Source organism: Chlorocebus sabaeus, chromosome 20, assembly GCF_047675955.1.
Source record: "Chlorocebus sabaeus isolate Y175 chromosome 20, mChlSab1.0.hap1, whole genome shotgun sequence".
Lineage (NCBI taxonomy): Eukaryota > Metazoa > Chordata > Mammalia > Primates > Cercopithecidae > Chlorocebus > Chlorocebus sabaeus.
Genome location: NC_132923.1, coordinates 8,248,352 through 8,269,363, shown reverse-complemented (window position 1 = coordinate 8,269,363; position 21,012 = coordinate 8,248,352). Strand labels below are relative to the sequence as shown.

The 21,012-nt window shown below is 56.2% G+C and overlaps 1 protein-coding gene and 1 non-coding gene across 3 annotated transcripts; one reads left to right on the top strand and one right to left on the bottom strand.

Annotated features, from left to right (window-relative positions):
* Positions 1-6,030: 6,030 nt before the first annotated feature.
* LOC119624609 (small nucleolar RNA SNORA70) lies at positions 6,031-6,164 on the bottom strand. Its single transcript, XR_005240765.1, has one exon. It is a non-coding gene; the product is annotated as a small nucleolar RNA SNORA70 (small nucleolar RNA).
* Positions 6,165-7,943: 1,779 nt separating this feature from the next.
* On the top strand, positions 7,944-16,733 carry EFNA3 (ephrin A3). 2 transcript variants are annotated; one of them, XM_007976899.3, is made up of 5 exons: positions 7,950-8,238; positions 14,274-14,587; positions 15,063-15,128; positions 15,314-15,391; positions 15,605-16,733. In XM_007976899.3, exons 1-5 carry the CDS (start codon positions 8,111-8,113, stop codon positions 15,733-15,735), a joined length of 717 nt encoding a protein of 238 aa, XP_007975090.2. In that variant the 5' UTR covers positions 7,950-8,110; the 3' UTR covers positions 15,736-16,733. The 2 variants fall into 2 exon arrangements, with proteins under 2 accessions (XP_007975091.2, XP_007975090.2); XM_007976900.3 differs by lacking the exon at positions 15,314-15,391 and having other exon boundaries at positions 7,944-8,238.
* The last annotated feature ends 4,279 nt before the right edge of the window (positions 16,734-21,012 follow it).

Genomic DNA, 21,012 nt, shown 5'->3' with positions numbered 1-21,012 from the left:
TATTTTTCATTCATTCAGCACATTGTGAGCTTCCGGCGCGCCTTTCAGTAGGCCAGACGCCAGCTGGGGTCGTCGGGGGATCCCCAGCGGTGACGCAATTGAAAAGGGTGCACTCTGGTTTCCAAATAGCCAATAGAATCCCGGGGCCTGGGCCATGAGGTCATCAGCGGTGATGCCCATTGGTTCAGGTCTGGAAGTGGGGGAGGGGTCCCCATAGCAACCGACGGTGCGTCCGAGTGCAACCTGGAGAGTAATGTTTGCCTGAGCTGCTGTGGCAGCTTGGGATGGGGTGGGGAAGCTGGGGTGGAGCTCAGCTTCCCAGGTCCTGCAGCCCTAGCCCAAGCAAGCTCATCTCTCTTGAGATCCTTTTTCTCTCTCAAAGTAATGGTCAGCACCACTTAACGCAGAAAGATTAGGAAGAGATTGGTTATTGGCGACAGCATTGGGGTACTGGGTGCAGAGCTGCTGCCACCAGGAATGTCAGTACTGAGATCTTGTGTTCATCTGCATATCGTCTGCATCTCATTTGCATTCTCTTCATTTAAGGTCAAATTGGGCAGACATCTCCACATCCCCAGCCCTGTTGCCTGTTTCTGGAATCTATCCCTGAGTGGCTCTGTAATCTGTCCCTCAGTTCTCCACCTTCATACCACACCTCTCCTCGCGTTCTCCAGTGTCTGTTGGGGACGGATGGGGCAAAGCCAGCTACAGAAGAAAGGATAAGGAGTTTGTTCTCCCCCTGGATGTTTGGTGACAGATGGAGAGTGCTGGTCTATACTGCTTGGAGACTAAATTGGCAAAGCCAGTGGTGGGGGGAGGTGCCCCGGCTGCGTGGAGGGTCTCCAGGGCCAAATCACCCACATGCCTGGTGCGGTGCTGGAACTAGGGATGCCTGGTTCCAGCAAGGGGCAGGCCCGCCCACCTGTCTGGTGCCAAGGCAGCTTCCTTCCTCCAATTAAACACTAATGAGGTGTCATTAACCCTTACCTTGCCTGGCAACCCTCTGGTCGAACGCAAATTCGTGGTCTCACACTGAGGGAAGGGGAGGAAAGGAGGGCTTCTGGAGAGCTGAGTGGTGGTGAGGGGACCAAGAGAAAAGAAGGCAGGGTCAGAGGCCTGAGTAGCATGCATGGTTATCCTCTGCAGGCTTCTGAAGGATCCTAGAAATGGATGTCCCACTGTCAGAAGGCATTTATTCTTTTGTTCCTTGATTCAACAATTATTAAGCACCTCACCTACTCCTACTAAGTAAATACTAGGCTGCATACTAGATGCTGGGGATACACACTTGCATAAGACAATCGCTTCCCTTAAGGGATCTTCAGATTACCCAAGGAGACAGACTCGCCAATGAGTAATTATAATGCAAAGTGAAAATGCTAATATAGAGCTATATACAAAGTGTTATGGGAACACGGGGAAAACGGGTCGTCAGAGAAGGCTTTGATTTTGAAGGACAAAGTTTATGGCAGAGAGGGGATGTGTAGAATAATGTCTGTGAGTTTGACACAATGTGGGTCTATGTTTGGATGTGTTTTCAGGACTGCTGGTGTCTGCCTTCCCAGAGCGGCATGTTTTGCATCCGTATGTATGTGTGTGAATGTGTATGTGTGTTGTGTCTGGAATCCCTTCTCCTGAAACACATTGTGGTTTCATTACAGATCAATGTTTGCTGTGAAGCTCTTCAGCAGATTGGCCTGAACCTGCCCAGCCCAGGGGAGGGGAAGTGGAGACTGATGTTGGCTCCTCGGGAAAGGGTGGGCAGGCACCATCTTCACACTGGGGGCCCAGACCCCTGGCTCCCCACGTGGCAGCAGGCTGACCAAGGAAGGCAAAGGGTTGGGTCCCAGGCTTTGTAGGGTGTGCCCAGGCTGTAGTCCTCTCTGTTCCTAACTCCTCAGAGGAGACACGGGGGTTACCGTTACCACTACCCAGCAAGATCTCAGGCCCCCTCCCCCAACCTGTTCTTCTTCTGTCTGTGGAGGAGCAGGCCAGCTCAGACCTGTTTGCTGGCTCTCCCACAGGGAGCAGATCCTTTCCAGGGGACACAGAGGCTGGGGAATGCTGGGGCCTACTGGGTGGCCGCCAGATAGTCCACCCTGGCCCTCCAAGGCTCTCTCCATCCTGGATTCTCCCCACCCACTCTGGGGTGCCACTCTTCCAGTTTTTGCCCAGACACAACCATTTTTACCAAGGAAGGCTTCAACCACTAGGCACAGGGTGGGGGCCAGAGCTCTGGCAGGGAAGACTTGTTGGGGGTAGTGGTTGTGATGCTACTCAGAGACCCCTGCTCCAATCTCTCTGCCTCCTTGCGACCACTGTCTTCCTTTCTTTCTTTTTTAAGAGACAGGGTTTCACACTGTTGCTTGGGCTGAAGGGCAATGGTGTGATCATTGCTCACGGCAGCCTCAAACTTCTGGACTCAAGTCATCCTCCTGCCTCAGCCTCCCAAAGTGCTAGGATTGATTACCCGTGTGAGCCACTGCATGGGCATTGCAGCCACTTTCTTTTCTTTTCTTTTTTTTTTTTTGAGACGGAGTCTCGCTGTGTTGCTCAGGCTGGAGTGCAGTGGTGCGATCTCGGCTCACTGCAAGCTCTGCCTCCCTGGTTCACGCCATTCTCCTGCCTCAGCCTCCTGAGTAGCTGGGACTACAGGCACGTGCCACCACGCCCGGCTAATTTTTTGTATTTTTAGTAGAGACAGGGTTTCACCTTGTTAGCCAGGATGGTCTGGATCTCCTGACCTCGTGATCCACCCCCCTCGGCCTCCCAAAGTGTTGGGATTACAGGCGTGAGCCACCGTGCCCAGCCATTGCAGTCACTTTCTAGAAAGCTAAACTTTGGTGAAAGTCTGGATCTAGGAAGACTTTTAAGGCTTAAGGAACATCTCTGGGGTCTGAGGAGAAGGTCAAGGACCCCTTCTTCCACACTGTCAAGAATAGAGACTTCCTTTTTTGACTGTAACCTCCTCATCTCATTTCATCTAATCTTTTCCTCCCCCTTGCATACTTTCCAAGCCCTAGGTCACATCTCTCACTATGATAGCTATTAGAAAGTTTGGAAATGAGGGAGACCAAATGGAAAAGAGTCTGGGCTGGTCTAGGTGGGCAGGCCTCAGTAGATAACCTCTTAATTATAAGAAACCCTCTATTAATCCAGTGCCTCTGGGATCCTAAACACTGTGCTAAGTGCTTCCCAGGCATTATAGATCTTAATCCTCATAACGACCAGCTCCCTGAGGTGGGGCATTATTATCCACATTTTACAGATGAGGAAGCTGTCTCAGAGAAGTTAAGTGACTAGCATAGTTAGCAAGTGGTAGAACTGGAATTCGAATCCAAGCCCAGGCTGTTCATTGCTCAGCCAATACTTCCTCCCTCTCAGCTTCTCTCGAAATAGCATTCAGAGGACACACACATAACTCTAGTGTAACACCCCAGAGCTGCCTCCCCACTCCAGGTTTCATGGCTTGCTGGACTCATTAGAGGGCTCAGGGCATGACCAGAATCAGAGGTGATTATACCCCAATGCCACCCACCAAGCCCTGCATCCTCATTTTCTGTGAACTGGACCACATACCAGTGCCCATGTTCCCTGCTGTCAGGCATGTATGCAGTCCCATGTCAACTCATGGATGTTAGAGCATCCTCAGAGCCGTGCCAACACACACACTTGCTGGCACCCAGGTTTCCCAGTTAGGACTGCACCAACAGCCTGCCTGGGCTGGGGTCACACACATGGGCCCTGTGCAACCTGCAGAGCCTGTGAATATTTCATGCCTGGAGCTGGCAGCTGCCTCTCTTGCTCACACGTGTGCCTGATCTTCCCTCTCACACGATCCTTGTTTGTTTGTTTAATGAATTATTTATCCATGGCCCCCGCTTCCCTCCTGACCTCCCCCTTCCCCAGGCCCTAGCCTCCATGATTTATTGAACACGGCTCAGTTCTGTGGTTGCCACCTACCGTCCCAGAAGCTGCCTTGGGCCACACAGCCTGAGAGCTCCCTCTGTCCCACACCTGCTCAGCTCCCTGCTTCCTTGGCCCCTGAGGGATGGAGGAGAGTGAGGCATCATGTCAGAGTCCTCCCAGGAGCTGAGCTCAGTGCCCTGGGAGAGATCATGGCAGCCAGCAGTGTGCTAGCAAGCCCAAGGGTCACAGCCTGCAGGTAAGTAGGAGGAGGCCTGAAGCCCTGAAGACAGGACCAGCCCCATGGAGGGAGCTCCAACCTCCACAGAGGCCCTCATCCAACAGAGAGGTAGTTCAGGGCCCAGGCCTTAGACAACAGTTTTTCACACTATAGGTTGTGATCCACTGGGGATGGTAAAGTCAAGAAGTCAATTTTATGGGCCTCAACCAGCTTTTAATTTTACTGTTTTTAATTTTAAAACTAGAACAGCCGGGCGCGGTGGCTCAAGCCTGTAATCCCAGCACTTTGGGAGGCCGAGACGGGCGGATCACAAGGTCAGGAGATTGAGACCATCCTGGCTAATACGGTGAAACCCCGTCTCTACTAAAAAAATACAAAAAAACTAGCCGGGCGCGGTGGCGTGTGCCTGTAGTCCCAGCTACTCAGGAGGCTGAGGCAGGAGAATGGCATGAAGCCGGGAGGCGGAGCTTGCAGTGAGCTGAGATCCGGCCACTGCACTCCAGCCTGGGCGACACAGCGAGACTCTGTCTCAAAAAAAAAAAAAAAAAAAACTAGAACAGAAGAAAATATCATAGTGCATCCTCTGTAGTAAGGGTAAGTATTGTTTCATGAAACTTATTATTTCAGTTGAATATGTGTGTGTGTATGAGTGTGTGTGTATGAGAGTGTGTGTGTGTGTGTGTTACTGAACTGCAATGCAAAATATAATCCTACTGTGGTGGATCACAGTCAGGAACAATTTGAGTTACAGTTACATGCAAACGTCTAGACCCCATCAATAGAGGCCTGGGTCCTTCCATGACACATGCCACAGAGAGAGGCCTGGGCCTTTAGATTAGGCCCTGGGCATGTGGACAGTGGCTCAGATCTTATACACAGGGATTCAGTCCCTAGAGAAGCCCAGACCTTATGAATAGAGGCCTATAGACAGACATAGGCATTATAGATAGAAGCACATATCCTGTAGACATAATTGCCATATATGGTGGTATAGTTTATGCATAGCACAAAGGAGCCACCCAAGGGGAAGGGGACATCAGCCCAAGCTCCCTCACTAAGACAGGGAGCCACACAGAGCCACCTCTCACTGAAGGAGGCAGCACCTTTGTTTTTGCACAAAGGCACCACTTGCCAAGAGATGCACCCTAGGGACTGAGCCTGCAAAGAAGGGTCCTTTTTCTAATTCACACAAAGGCCCAAATCAGCTAGCAGCCCTATGGATAGAGGCCCAGGTAGACAAAGCACTAGATCCCACGGACACAGGCCTAGCTAGACCCTCTAGAGAGTATCTCAACTTCAAAACCAGAGGCTTCAACCCCATAGAGAGAGCTGCTTAAATCCTGTAGAGAGGGCTCCAGATTCTAAGAGAAGGGCTCAGTTATTATTGGAGGGTGGGTGTGGGGGTGCAGATTCTAAAGAGTACCCAGACCCTAAAGAAAAAGGCCCAAATTCTTTTTTTTTTTTTTTTAGGTGGACAGGAAGTAGAATTTATTGGTGAATATTAAGAGGGGGCAGCACAGTGGAAGCCCTCATGAGTGCAGGGCCTGCCACTTGTCCAGAGCGCCACGATTGGGAACGTACTTGACCCATCTAGGATGAGCCGCTTCTCAGTCACCATGTCTTCAAATTCATTGGCATTGAACTTGGTGAAGCCCCACTTCTTTGAGATGTGGATCTTCTGGCGGCTGGGGAGCTTGAACTTGGCCCTGCACAGGGCATCAATCACATGGTCCTTGTTCTGCAGCTTGGTGCGGATGGACATAACTTGGCCAATGTGAACCCTGGTCACAGTGCCCTGGGGCTTTCCAATGGCATCTCGCATGCCTGTTTGGAGCCTACACTGGGGTAGTGCAAGGTCAGAAACATGAACATCCATCTGAAAGGACTGTCTCCAAGGTCCCTTAGAGCAACCCATACAACAAACAGGCTGCATCACTACCAGGGAAGCTGCTGTTTACAGCCATTGCACACTGGGCCCCCATGAGGAAAGGAACTCAGTCGGCTTAATTGGCTGCAGGAAAAGGCCCAAATTCTTAAGCAGAACCTAGATTCGATAAACAGGGATATAACTTTTCTAAAATGGAATTTAAAGTCCTAGACCAAACAAGCAAGTTCCTGTTCACTATCAATATGGGCAGTGTCTCTGCCAACTGTGGGCCCCTACAGAGAGAAGCTGACCTTGTGGAGCAGGGAATATGATTTGAGTGGAGGGGGCTGGGATTTGTGGCACCTGGAGTAAGCAGGTTAGCAACATTTGGGTGAAAAAAATCTCTCTGGGGATGAGGAGCCTGGAGGGAGGGAGAGCTGTTTGCAAAGTTCCCCACTCCCATCTCAAGGGGCCTAATTTGTTTGCTGGCTCCTGAGAAGGATGAAGAGATCTCCTGGGGTGGAGAGGAGCCCAGAGAAGACAGAGTCCTACTCTCACCTGGCAGCAGTCAGACACACAGCCTATTCTGGATAGCACAGCCCCTACCCCCAGCCTAGCACGTGAGGCTGACTTGTGGTCAAGACCCTATCCTGCCACAGATAAGCAGATGCGGGGGGGGGGGGGGGGAGCCTTGCCTGCATGTTCCCTTTCCTGAAGGGTAGAAGCAAAGTAGCAGCATGCCTGTCTCCCTGGACACAGGTGGGTTGGCTTGCATTCTGAGAACCCAGTTAGGCCTGGTTCCACCTGGTCTGGGCCTCTCCAAAAGAGAAGAGATAAGGGGCGGATAGCCCTAGGTCTGGTTTCTGAACCCTTTTCCTGAACTTCTACTTCCTAGGAAGAGAGGAGAGCAAGGAACTGTGTGTGTCGGGATGCATATGGATTTGTGTGTGTGTTGTGTGTGGATGGATATAGGTGTGTGCTCAGGTGTCTCTGTGCCTGGGTTTCTCCAGATCTCTAGCAGTCTGACTATGCCCTTTCCTATATGTGTCTGGAAGGTATGCCTGTGTGTCCACATGTCGGTGTCAGGCGTCTGTGTCTGAAGAGGCTCTGCCTTTGGGTGACTGTGTCTTTTCTCCTGAATGTGTGTGTGTGATGTGTGTGCTTGGGTGTCACTGTGAGGACAATGAGTGTGGCGAGAGCTGGAACACAAGGTGCTCTGCCCTCTGACTCAGGATCAGCGTCTCTGAGAGTAGGAGTGAGAATGCCTGGGGACACCCCTGGCTGCCCCAGGAGGGGCCCTGCCTAAGTGCCAGTAAGGAATCCTCTGTAGGTGTCCAGGGAACCCTGCTTTGCCCCAGCTGACTCTCTCCTTGACCCCCTCCTGCGCCTTGGGTTCTGGACCGCTGAAGGCTCTTACAGCACCTAGTATTGACATTCTGGGGGGCTGAGCTCTTTTACTCTGCCTGCAAGAAAACAAGCCTCATTCTCAGCTGGGGGCTTCAGGTCACCAGCTGTCAGGGCCTTGGTGCCAGCTGAGGACTTCTCCACCACCCTTCTGTGCCCACCTGAGTCCTCATGCACACGGGAAAAGGGGGCATGGACGCAGCAGTGGGCCACAGTGTTCAGAAGGGAAGGGAGTCCAGCCCTACTTACTAAGAGGTCCTGGATCCCCAGCTTCTTCTCAAGTCTGCTTCTTCCCCCCATTCCCAGAGATGAATGGGCTTCCCTGAGGTCGAGATCCTTATCCTGGGTTCCCAAATCCTTCTGGGAAATTCAGCCTGGGGAGCAAAAGGCCCAGGACCAGTTGTAGCAAACTGAACCCAAGAGGGAGAGGCGAGGCATGCGCTGGTCTTTCCGGAGGGGGTAGCACCGTCCCCAGCTCCCACGCGTCGCGCGCTCCCGGCCGGAGCGGGATGGGACCTGTCGGGGGCGCGCCAGGGGCGGGGCTTCGGGGGCGCGCCCAGGAGGGCGGAGGGAAGGGCTGGGGGCGTGGCCTAAGGCTGGGGGCCGGCGGCGGCGGCAGCAGGGAGCTGGGAAGCGCAGAAGCCGGGAGCGCGGGGCTCAGTCGGGGGGCGGCGGCGGCGGCGGCTCCGGGGATGGCGGCGGCTCCGCTGCTGCTGCTGCTGCTGCTCGTGCCTGTGCCGCTGCTGCCGCTGCTGGCCCAAGGGCCCGGAGGGGCGCTGGGAAACCGGCATGCGGTGTACTGGAACAGCTCCAACCAGCAGTGAGTCGGGGACCCTGGGAGTCCGCGCGTCCGGTGTCAGTGAGATGGGGAGCCGGTGGGCCCGAGAAATCCTGGGGGATCCCGGGGTGGGAGTCCTGGGAGACCAGAGCTGGGGACTTGGAGGGGACAGAGAGGGGGACGCACTCTGTGGGCGTCTAGGAAACTCGGGGGTGTCTGAAGAGGCTGTTGGGCTATAGTAAGGAGCGCTCGGGCCGTGCGGAGGAGGCTGCTGGAGGGTTCCCCCACCCCATCTTGGCTTCTCCCCGCACCCGCCGCTGGAATAGCATGGCCCTGTCCCATAGTCCCCCCAGTTGGGCTGGGGTTTGGGGGTAGCGGTGTGCTGGGGATAGGCCGCTGCATTTTTGGGCCCAGGGATGACCTGTTTTTGGCCATGAGGGCTTCCAGGGGTTCTGTCTAGGACTCCTGCTTTTAAAAGTGGGGTCCAGAGCTGAGGCAGGGAGTCCGACCGAGCACCTCCCTAGAAGGAAGGCAAATGGGTTGTCTTGGTTGTGTGGATAAGCCCGGCTGGGGTGAGCTAGGGCTGGGTCGCCGAGTTGGGGGGCCCTAGGAATGCTGCTTGGTTAGGATGGGAACGTGGGGTACCGGCGAGAGGGAAGGAGGCTGAGAGATGTCGGTGTGTCACACACGCACACACGCCCGGGCTGGGGACGGCGAATGGCTCCAAGTGTGAGCGGGCGTGCGCGGCTGTCAGTGTGCGTGTGTGTCTGAGTGTGTGATTTGTGTGTCTGCGTCGGCGATCGTCTGGGGGTGGGAGCGGGCGGCGGGTCGGGGAAGGGGCTGCGGTCGCTGTCCGCGCGGCAGGCTGCGTCTGGGCTGGGGTGGCTGTTGGCGCCGCCGCGGTCTGGGCGGGTGTCAGGGCGGCCGTGTGGTTTCCCGGGGTGTGTGGCGCGGCGGCCGGGTGCTGGCTGCGGGGCCGGGTCCTCATTCTGCTCAGTCCTTGCTGCCCTTGTCTTCTCCTCCCCGCCAAGCCGCCCTGTGTATCACCCTGGCCACCTTAGTGTGTGTCTGTGTTGGTAGGGGGGGATCCCTGGGGACGCGGGGGTCACTGTCACACCTGCCCGGGCGGTGGCGGCAGCACTGCCTCTGGCTCCCCACCCCAGGGACCGACCAGGGAGCAAATGGCCAGACCCCAGGGGAGGGGACCGGGAGGGCCAGGCGGCCGCGACCCCCCAACCTTTCGGAGGAGGGGCTGCCGCTCGCCGCTCCGCTCTTTGTTGTTTGGGGCTCCGCGCCTCCGTTTGGGGCTCCGCGCCTCCCCCTCTCCCTCCTCACGCCCGGAGTGTCAGACTGGGGGTGGGGATGAGCCAACGACGCCCCCCTCTCGCTTCCCATGGAAACCTCGGGGGTGGGGACGTGGCCCCTCCCCCCCAGAGCGGGACTCCAAGAACTCCGGGGGGCGCTGGGGGCTGACTTTCCAGCTCTATCTAGCTCAGCCCCCTCCCCCAGACTCACACGTCCGCCCCCCTCCCCGCTAGAGTCTGGCGGGGAGTGAAGAGCTCGCAGGTGAGGGGCCCCGGGTTCTCCGCCACCCTTGGAGCACCTCAGCGTTCTTAGGGGAAGCCAGAGCAGGGGAGGATGAGGGAATAGGTTTGGTGGGGGGAAGTGTTGATCAGGTTCCCCTCCCCCGCATACACCTGGGCGCAGGTGAAAGCTCAAGGAGCGGGTGGGGGAGCCCGGGTTCCGGGAGCCTCCCTTCTGTCCTCTCTACTCCGTGCGGGCCTGAGCCGGCAGAGGTAGGAGGGGGCGCACACCGGACCAGGAGGCTGCCGCCGCCCCCGCCTTGCTTCCCGGGCCTTTGTTGCCGCTGCGCCCGGGCTCCCCGGCTCCCTCACTGCGGCAGCCGCGGCCCCATAAATCGTGAGAGCGACGTGCTCCGGAGCCGAGAGTGGAGAGGGCCGGGTAGCTGGGGGCGGGGCCGACCGAGCCACGGGCTCCGGCGCCCCCTCCCCCTAGTCACGTGAGCTGGGCTCCTGGCGCCCACCTCGCGTCACGTGCGGAGGGTCTCTGCCCCTTGGGGTCACGTGGGGAGGGTCTTGCGACCCCGCCTCCTTGGGGTCACGTGGGAGGGTGCTGGTGGGACACGTGCATCAGCCTCCTTTGACAGACCTGGGGACAGTGCCCTGCACACCGGCCACGACCTAGCCCTCTGCCCCCCACTCAGTACTTCTGTTTAGTCCCGTGGAATAGGAGAGACCTGTTCCCAATCTGGCCCAGAAACTAGGGGTGGGGGGACTGTATTGGAGGGATGCATTAGAGTGTGAGGTCGAGGAGTCCCCTAAGCTGGGAATCGAACTTGGTGAGGCGGGTTGGGAAAGCCGATGGCCAAATATATGCCCCCTGGCCTGTGTTTCATTTCTTTGCAGAGCTGAGCAAGGATGTTGGTATTCGCCCCTGTCTCAAGGAGCCTCAGGAACATCTTTCTATATAGCTGTCTCTCTACTTATCTCTGAAACGCTTCTGTTGCTGATCTCTGTTTCATTCATACATTCATTCAACAAATATTTATTGAGGCTCTACTACGTCCCTGATGGTCTTTCTCTGTGTTTTCTCCCAGTCTCTGAGTCTCAGCCCTGCACCCTTCCCTGTCTCTGCTTCTCTCCTTTGCGCCTCTGTCTCCGTCTCCGCTGTCTGTGGGCCTCTCTGGCCTGCCTGTCTCTCCTGTTCTCCAAGACTCTCGGTTCTCGTTCTCTTCCCTGCCTCTCTCGGTTTCTGGCTTCTCTCTCGCGCCGTGTCTCCCTTCCTTTCCCCTTTTAGTGAATCCGGCCTCTGCTAACCTCCCCTCTCGGTGTGTGTCTCCGCCTCACTCCGTCTCTGTGTCTCGCTTTCGGCGGGTCTCTCGCTCCTCTCCGCCGCTGCAGATCAATAAACCTTCGCCGCCGCCGCCGCGGCTGTCGCAGGGAGGAGGGGCGGAGGTGTCGGGCGCGCTGATTCTCCCCTACCCGACGCGGCCCAGGGAAGCCTTGCGCCCATACCCGGGCTGACCAGACTGGGACGGGCGGGGCGCCGAAGCCCAGGGCGCCTGAGGGGCACAGGGGTGTCAGCGTGCAACCGCCGCCCCCGGAGCGTTCCAGCCACCACCGCCACCACCCTCAAAGCCCGGGCGCGCGGACCCCACGCCGCGCACACGTGGCCCGGCCTCGCCTGCTGGAGCGGGCGGCGCGCAGTCTCGGGGACGCGCGCTAGAGGGAAGAGGAACCCGGGTCTACGTTCTTCCTCCATCCCTTTAACTCTGCAGCCCGGCATCTAAGGCCGGGGCTGCGGGTGGGGGATGGCGAGGATTTGACAAGTTCAGGGCCCCCTGGGATCCCTTCCCTACTCTCTGGTCTTGTTAGACACCCTGTTTACTGCCCTAATTGCTCCGGGCTAGGGGAGAAGTTTGCTCCTTCCCCGCTCCGCCCCCCTGCCCCCTCCGCGGACACTCCAGGTTAAGTGAGGCCAGGCGCGGCCCGGCAGGGCACTGGAAGACAGAGAGGTGTCGGGATGCGCCTCAGAAGCGGTGAGAGTCGGGAGAGACCGAAATAACGGGGTGAGAGGGCACCCCCTCCAAATGGGGTGTGTCGGCATTCGCCTTTCTGCAAGAGAGGCGAGAGGCTATAGGGGATGAAGTGGAATAAGAAGAGAGAACAGTACGAAGGGGCAGAGCACAATTCGGTCCCCAGGTCCCAGGCCACCCCCACCCTTCCGCAGGAGATGCGGCCCTGGAGGCGGGGTTAGCTGCGGAGCTTCGCAGGGGCCCAGCGGCACGTCTCTCCACACTACCAGGGAGAGGGAGGGAGGATGACAGATTCAATTAAAGTGCCCAAGCCATGCAGACACGTTGGGTCTCCAAAGAGTTGTGACTGGGAATTCCTTGGCTCCCACCCCGTTTGTCCCCGTGCCCTCTGTGTACCAACTGGGCCCAGCCACCCCACCGGCAGGTCTTTCTCTCACATACCCAGCCTTGGGGGGCATTTCAGGGGCTGTTCCTGCCACACAGCGCAGGAGTACTTAACAGATAGCTTCCCTTCACATGTGGTCGCCCTGCAATCTTTTTTATAAGACTAGTCTTGCCCTGTTGAGGAAATGGAATTACCTGTAGGAATACCTTGGGTGTTGGCTTCCTCCCTGCTGGAATGGGGTGTGTTGTAGGGGGAACTGGGCGGTACAGCAGGGAGGGGCTGCTTCAGAGTGGGACTGGAAACATGGGTGAGGCTCAGAGACAGAGATCCCAGTGTGGCTGTGCAGCTGCTCCAGACCTGGCATCCTCACCGCTGGCGGCCCCCTCCCCAAGGCCTGAGGGGAGGAACAGACTATGGGGTTGGCAATGGACAGGCAAGCCTAGGATGGCAGCTTGGAGCCAGGCCTGGTCTAACCCGTTTTCCTGCTCCCAGTGCCCCAGGCCGAGACTCCTGCCCACCTGAGTGCCAGGGCAAGGGAGGGGCCTGAGTGACCCATTACTCCCATGGGAACGGAGTGGGGCTGATGGCATTCCTGATGACCCAAGGAGACTGTGCCAATTCTTACTGGGGTACCTAAACATCAGCTCTCTGCCTGCCTCACTGCCAGGCTTGGAATGGGTTGCTGGTGGAGGGGACAGCACAGGCAAAGCCAAGGAAGTGGGGTCAGCGAGGAGGGACCTTCAAGGCCCCACCGCATGCAGAAGCCTCCACGCTCATTTCTTTAATGCATCTAATTACTGTTTGGGGAACTGGGTGGTGCCTGGTGACACGGGGAGCCAGTCTCTCCCCTCAGGGAGCTCACAGGGACTAGGGACCCCGTGATTTGACATTTTGCCAAGGACCCCATGCCTTCCTGTGTCCACCACTCTCCTGGCACTGCCAAGATATGTATATTCTTACCCTAAAGAAATTAGGGAAAACCCCTGCCCCCTCTCCAGAGGTTTCTCTATCCCCACACCGCTCAGTACCGCCATCGAGGATGTTAAGACCAACACTTTGATGGTGACTAGCAAGGCAGGTGGGGATTACAAGGGACCCAGCATCTGCTTCTGTGTCCCAAAGAGGGATCAGGGAAATAAGAGGCGCAGCCATCTTGTCTAGGCCCTGTGCCCACTGCTCTGCCCTGCATCATTAAGGGGGGCCTTTGTGCCAGGTTGAGGAAGGAGGTGCACATTGCACAATGAGACAGAAGTTTGGGCTGGTTGGCATGATGCCACGTGGAGTCTTGGTGCTGAGTCCCTTAGCGCCCTCATGTGTTTAAAGTTCCTGGGAGCCTAATTGTCCTTGGCCTCAGGGTGGGGTCTCTGTCAGGGGACTCAAGGTACAGAAGTCAGTGATACTGTAGTATGGGGAGGGCAGGGAGGAGACCCCCAGATTGGTGGGGTCAACCAATACTGGCATGCGGGCCAGCACACATACAGCCCAGCTTTTCTGTGTGTCGGCCTCCTATGAGTGGGCGGTGGACATATTTGTGTGTGTGCCATAGAACTTATGCATGTATATGCATGAAGCCGCCATACATGCGTCTGTAAGGGCAGGTCCTGTTGGACTGGCCCCGGGGGTGGACTGGCAGCCGCAGGGAAGCATGGTGGGAGAAGCGATTGAGGGGGTGTGTGTCCCTCGGAAGGGATCCCTCCCACGTTCACCCTTGGCTTCCATCCCTCCCATCCCTCCTCCCGGCTGCTGAATTATGGGGGATGGACGGAGGAAATCCGGGCCTGGGTCTGGGAGTCGCTGGGGCCTGCGCCGTTTCTGTGGCAACCAAAGCGTACGCTCCCTTCTTCCCTCCGCCCCTCTCCCTCGCCTCCTTTTCTTTGGAGGCAGGTCGGGCTTCCCTGCGCCTTTGCTACCCTCTGGTGGCCAACAGGAGAAGGACAGACCAAGAAGGAGGGCACGGAAGGAGAGTTAGGGGAGCGGCGGCACTAGGGCCCCGGGGCAGAGACAGGAGCCGCGAGGAAGCTCGGAGGAAAAGTCAGGAGGCTACGCGGACCCTGGGGAGGGGCTGCGGAGCGGTCAGATGGAAAGCGGCTTTGCTCTGGGGTTTCTTCTCTCTGAGCCGCTTCCTCTTCCCCACAGCCTGCGGCGAGAGGGCTACACCGTGCAGGTGAATGTGAACGACTATCTGGATATTTACTGCCCGCACTATAACAGCTCGGGGGTGGGCCCCGGGGCGGGTCCGGGGCCCGGAGGCGGGGCAGAGCAGTACGTGCTGTACATGGTGAGCCGCAACGGCTACCGCACCTGCAACGCCAGCCAGGGCTTCAAGCGCTGGGAGTGCAACCGGCCGCACGCCCCGCACAGCCCCATCAAGTTCTCGGAGAAGTTCCAGCGCTACAGCGCCTTCTCGCTAGGTTACGAGTTCCACGCCGGCCACGAGTACTACTACATCTGTGAGTGACGGCGGCCGGGCGGGCAGGTCTGAACGCGAGAGTCTGAGTGACAGCCGGGGGGTGGAGCCCCGAGGCTCCGGGGCGGGGCCGGCTCGGCGGGCTCCAGGTCTCGCGGCTGAGAGACCCAGGAGAAGGCGTGGGCACGGGGCGCCTCAGGGATTCAGCTTAGACGAGGTCGTGGGGCCAAGAGAGGAGTTTGGTGACAGTCCCAAGTTTGGGCTGCGGAGAATCGCTGTTTCTGTGAGGGACATTCCGGGGTTGGAACATCAGGGATCCCAGTTTCTTAAGGAATGGGATCAATGGGGCTTCTGGGGCCGACGGCAGAGCTACAGTGACCTGTGTCCAGAGGGTAGGGGAGCTCCTGAAGGAGACTGCCCGACGGGGACAGTTTGAAGGGGGTGAGAAATAGAGCCGTCGAGGGAGGGCACAGGGCACGAATCGGGCTAAAGTGACTCGGGCCCTGTCTCCTCCCCAGCCACGCCCACTCACAACCTGCACTGGAAGTGTCTGAGGATGAAGGTGTTCGTCTGCTGCGCCTCCAGTGAGTAGACTCGGCTCCGAGCCGCGCCCGCATCCTCAGCTCCCTGCTTTGGGGCTCCCCTGGCTTCCTGGGGGTGGGGGTGGAGGGCACAGGTGAGGGGGGCTTGCTCCCCAGCCGTAGCAAGGGGAGGGAATCCTGGCCCTGACTCTCCCCTCCTCTCTCCCCACCCGCACCCCACCCCGCAGCATCGCACTCCGGGGAGAAGCCGGTCCCCACTCTCCCCCAGTTCACCATGGGCCCCAATGTGAAGATCAACGTGCTGGGTGAGTCTGCGCAGCGCCCTCTGGTGGCCACTGCTGGAACCGCAGCCCCCCACCCCGGTGCCTGCTCACCTCGCATGCCTTTCCCGGGGGCACTGATCCTTCCTACCCCGTGGGTGATCACGTCCCTGGCTCCACTGCTGCTGCCGCTGCCGCGTGCCCCTGCCCTGGCGCGCAACCCAGCCCTCACCAGTCTGTCTATTCCTCTGTCCACAGAAGACTTTGAGGGAGAGAACCCTCAGGTGCCCAAGCTTGAGAAGAGCATCAGCGGGACCAGCCCCAAACGGGAACACCTGCCCCTGGCCGTGGGCATCGCCTTCTTCCTCATGACGTTCTTGGCCTCCTAGCTCTGCCCCCTCCCCTGGCGGGGAGAGATGGGGCGGGGCTTAGAAGGACCAGGGAGCCTTTGGCCTCTCCAAGGGAAGCCTAGTAATGGGGCCTAGACCCCTCCTCCAGTGGCTAGAAGTGGGGCCTGCACCATACATCTGTGCCCGCCCCCTCTGCCCCTTACCCCCAGGTAGGGCACTGTAGTGGACCAAGCACAGGGACAGCCATGGGTCCCAGGTGGCCTTGTGGCTCTGGTAATGTTTGGTACCAAACTTGGAGGCCAAAAAGGGCAGTGCTCAGGACTCCCTGGCCCCTGGTACCTTTCCCTGACTCCTGGTGCCCTCTCCCTTTGTCCCCCCAGAGAGACATATGCCCCCAGAGAGAGCAAATCGAAGCATGGGAGGCACCCCCATTGCTCTCCTCCAGGGGCAGAACATGGGGAGGGGACTAGATGGGCAAGGGGCAGCACTGCCTGCTGCCTCCTTCCCCTGTTTACAGCAATAAGCACGTCCTCCTCCCCCACTCCCACTCCCAGGATTGTGGTTTGGATTGAAACCAAGTTTACAAGTAGTCACCCCTGGGGGGGCGGGCAGTGGACAAGGATGGCAAGGGGTGGGCATTGGGGTGCCAGGCAGGCATGTACAGACTCTATATCTCTATATATAATGTACAGACAGAGTCCCTTCCCTCCTTAACCCCCTGACCTTTCTTGACTTCCCCTTCCAGCTTCAGACCCCTTCCCCACCAGGCTAGGCCCCCCACACCTGGGGGACCCCCTGGCCCCTCTTTTGTCTTCTGTGAAGACAGGACCTATGCAACGCACAGACACTTTTGGAGACCGTAAAACAACAGCGCCCCCTCCCTTCCAGCCCTGAGCCGGGAACCATCTCCCAGGACCTTGCCCTGCTCATCACCCTATGTGGTCCCACCCATCCTCCTGGGCCTTTTTCAAGTGCTTTGGCTGTGACTTTCATACTCTGCTCTTAGTCTAAAAAAAATAAACTGGAGATAAAAATAACTGAGTGTGTGTGATTTCAAGGGGCCATCACCCTTCTGTTACACTGGTTAAACCCCACAGGTCACAGGGCCTGGGTAGGAGAGGGAATTCTGGGGCCAAAGAGTCACAACAAGGTGTTCAGACCTTGTTCTGGGGCTCATCTTCTTTACAAATGCAACGCTGCATGGAAAGAGTAACAGGGGCTTCCCGGCAGGGCCTGGTTGACTTTGGGCAAATCACTCAACCTCTCTGATTCTCAGGTATCCCACCAGAAAAACTGGCTGTGGTATCACTCTGTCAGGGTTGGTGTAGGGATTAAATGACGTAAGGAGTTAAAGGCTCCATCAATTATGGTTTCCACCTTTTCTTCCCCTTCCATTCTGTAATTGAGGTTCTTGACTGGGGTCTATGGATTTCAGGGGATTTGAGAACCTAGACAAAAAAAATCTATCTTTATTTTCACTCGCCTATAACTAAAATTTAACATTCTCTTGTGTGCTTGGGCAGCAAGCCATAGTAGTATTAATAGTACCTGTGACTTTGTAACCAGAAATCACAGATGTTTTCAGGCTGCATTATAGTTGTTGAAGATGTCTCAAAATACCATTTACACTCATCAGTACTTTGAAATGATCATAGTTGTTAGACCTTCCTCATTTTTAATGTGTTAATAAGAAAGCATATATATTACTATATCAATAAATGTAGATGTTTTGATAACGTTCAATATAATCAGCTTCCTTTATAACCCTTTGTAATTTTACTCATTTCAAACATTATGCCCAAGGGGCTGGGAGTTTGCTGGGGCTGGGGCTGCTCATAACTACACCACCCTGGATCGCTCAGGAGGGCAGAGGGGAAAGAAGGCAAAAGACAGGAGAATAGCCACTTCCCGGGGGCCCCAGGGCGAGGTCAGGGTTTACAGGCCAGCGAAGCATAAGGGAGTGCGGACGGGCTGAAATGTACCTGCAACTTCACTTGCTGAGCCAAGTTTCTGGCCCAGGGAGGAGACACCTTATTTCCAAGCTGTGCGCTCATGGGACTCCATCCCACCCAGGCTCTCTAATTGGCACTGTGTGGGCAGGCCGGATCCTGTGTGCCCCTGCAGCTCTTGCCAGCTGCTTTGTGAGAGTGAGCCCTTGGTGGCAGGGACTGTGTTTTCTCCTCCTCTCTCCCCATGAAACATGGAAAATGGAATCTCAGCTGGACTCTGGAGAGTGGGTGGGTTTCCCTGTAGCGGAACAGGGAGGAGTGTGGGGTGGGAGAGCAGGTGGGGAAAGAACTGGGGGCAGCCACTAGACCAGTCTGAGACTCCCTGCGTACTGATAGACAGGAAAGGTGGGCCTATCTATCTAATCGTCCATGCATTTAATCCACAGTTATCGAGCACCTGCCAAGTGCCAGGCTCTATCCTGGGTATTGGAGACACAAGATATAGCCTCTACCCCAGAATAAGCTCATACTTTAGTATGTGTTGATGTATGAGCAGAAATCGGTAACACACACATACAAAACTGACAACCAGCTCTTTTGTGGGTAAATGCCTGGGGGCTGTGGGAATGCCAAGAAAAAGCACACATTTGCCTAGGGACAAAGGGAAGAGGCTTCAGGGAGGAGGAGATACACAGAGCTGGGGCTGGGTCCTGTTGGGGAGAATCTCGAGGGCCTTGAAGCATGCAGACTGAGGACTTGTCTCATGAGGGAGCCCATAGCAGTGGGCCTGGGCTGCAGGCTTGCTTCAATCCCCAGACCAGGCAGGATAGGGGCTGGCCAGCTGGGCTCAGGGAGGGCCTTGTGGATTCAAAACTTCAGGAATGGTAAGACTGAAAGGGCCAAGCGCTTTGGGCAGTAACTAGAATAAGCCAACTTCCATTTACTGAGCACCTCCTATGTGCCGAGTGATGCGCCTTTGTAAGCCTCACTATTCCAATAACACAGATGAGGATCTAAGACTAGGGTCACACAGCCTGGCTAATTATAGAGCTGGCATTCAAAGTGGGTCTAATAGGAGGCTGAGGTTGGGAGGACCACTTGACCTCAGGAGTTTAATGCTAGCCCAGGTAATATAGCAAGATGGGTCTTTTATTTTTATTTTTATTTTTATTTTTTTGAGACGGAGTCTCACTCTGTCGCCCAGGCTGGAGTGCAGTGGCGCCATCTTGGCTCACTACAACCTCCGCTTTTCAGGTTCAAGTGATTCTCCTGCCTCAGCCTCCCGAGTAGCTGGGATTACAGGTGCATGCCACCAAGCCTGGCTAATTTTTGTATTTTCAGTAGAGACAAAGAGGGGTTTCGCCATGTTGGCCAGGCTGTTCTTGAACTCCTGACCTCAGGTGATCTGCCTACCTCAGCCTCCCAAAGTGCTGGGATTACAGGTGTAAGCCACTGTGCCCAGTCGACCCTATCTTTAATAAAACAAAAACAAAAAACAAAACGAATGGCCAAGCACAGTGGCTCAGGCCTCTAATCCCAGCACTTTGGGAGGCTGAGGTAGGAGGATCACTTGAGCCCAGGAGTTCGAGACTAGCCTGGGCAACATAGGAAGACTCCATCTCTACAAAAAATTTTAAAAATCCAGGTGTGGTGACAAACCTATAGTCCCAGCTACTGGGAAGACTGAGGCGAGAAGATCGCTTGAGCCCAAGAGTTCAAGACCAGCCAGGGCAACATAGTGAGACCCTGTTTCTACCAAAAAAAAAAAAAAAAAAAAAGCTAGGCATGATGGTATACACCTGTAGTTCTAGCTACTCTGGAGGCTGAGACGGGAGAATTGCTTGAGCCCAGGAGGTCAAGGCTGCAATGTGCTATGATCACACGAGTGCACTCCAGCCTGGGCGACAGAGCAAGAGCAAGAACTGACTTTTTTTTTTTTTTTTTTTTTGAGGTGGAGTTTCACTCTTGTTGGCCAGGCTGGAGTGCAATGGTATCATCTCAGCTCACTGCAACCTCCACCTCCCGGGTTCAAGTGATTCTCCTGCCTCAGCCTCCCGAGTAGCTGGGATTACAGGCATATGTCACCATACCCAGCTAATTTTGTATTTTTAGTAGAGACGGGGTTTCTCCATGTTGGTCAGGCTGGTCTCGAACTCCCAACCTCAGGTGATCCGCCCGCCTTGGCCTCCCAAAGTGCTGGGATTACAGGCTAAAGCCACTGCGCCCGGCTGACCCTGTCTTTTAAACAAATAAATAAGTAAATTGGCCAGGCACTGTGGCTCATACTTGTTTTTGTTTTCGTTTTTGTTTTTGAGACGGAGTCTCGCTCTGTCGCCCAGGCGGGAGTGCCGTGGCCGGATCTCGGCTCACTGCAAGCTCCGCCTCCCGGGTTCATGCCATTCTCCTGCCTCAGCCTCCTGAGTAGCTGGGACCACAGGTGCCCGCTACCTCGCCCGGCTAGTTTTTTGTATTTTTTACTAGAGACGGGGTTTCACCATGTTAGCCAGGATGGTCTTGATCTCCTGACCTCATGATCCGCCCGTCTCAGCTTCCCAAAGTGCTGGGATTACAGGCTTGAGCCACCGTGCCCGGCCTGTGGCTCACACTTGTAATCCCGGCACTTGGGAGGCCAAGGTAGGCAGATCATTTGAGGTCAGGAGTTTGAGACTAGCCTGGCCAACATGGCGAAACCCAGTCTCTACTAAATATACAAAAATTTAGCCAGGCGTGTGGTGCATGTCTGTAATCCCAACTACTCAGGAGGCTGAGGCAGGAGAATCGCTTGAACCTGGGAGGTGGAGGTTGCAGTTGGTCGAGATCGAGCCACTGCACTCCAGCCTGGGTGACAGAACAAGACTCCGTCTCTCAAAAATAACTAACTAAATAAATAATAAATAAATGAAATCAGTTTTAAAAGCTGCGGAACCCTACTGAGGATTTTCCCCTCCAGCGAGGCTTTCAATCCCAGAGCATGAAAGGGAGACTGGGGAGAGAGGTCTGCAATTACATGGCCAGACACCAATGGCCCTGAGCCTGTCTGGTACAGGGCCCTACTTTGTTTGTTTTTTGTTTTTTTTGGAGACAGAGTCTCGCTCGTCGCCCAGGCTGAAGTGCAGTGGCACGATCTCAGCTCACTGCAAGCTCCACCTCCCGGGTTCATGCCATTCTCCTGCCTCAGCCTCCAGAGTAGCTGGGACTACAGGTGCCCGCCACCACACCCGGCTAATTTTTTGTATTTTTGGTAGAGACGGGGTTTCACCGTGTTAACCAGGATGGTCTCGATCTCCTGACCTCGTGATCTGCCCGCCTCGGCCTCCTAAAGTGCTGGGATTACAGGCGTGAGCCACTGTGCCCTGCCCAGGGCCCT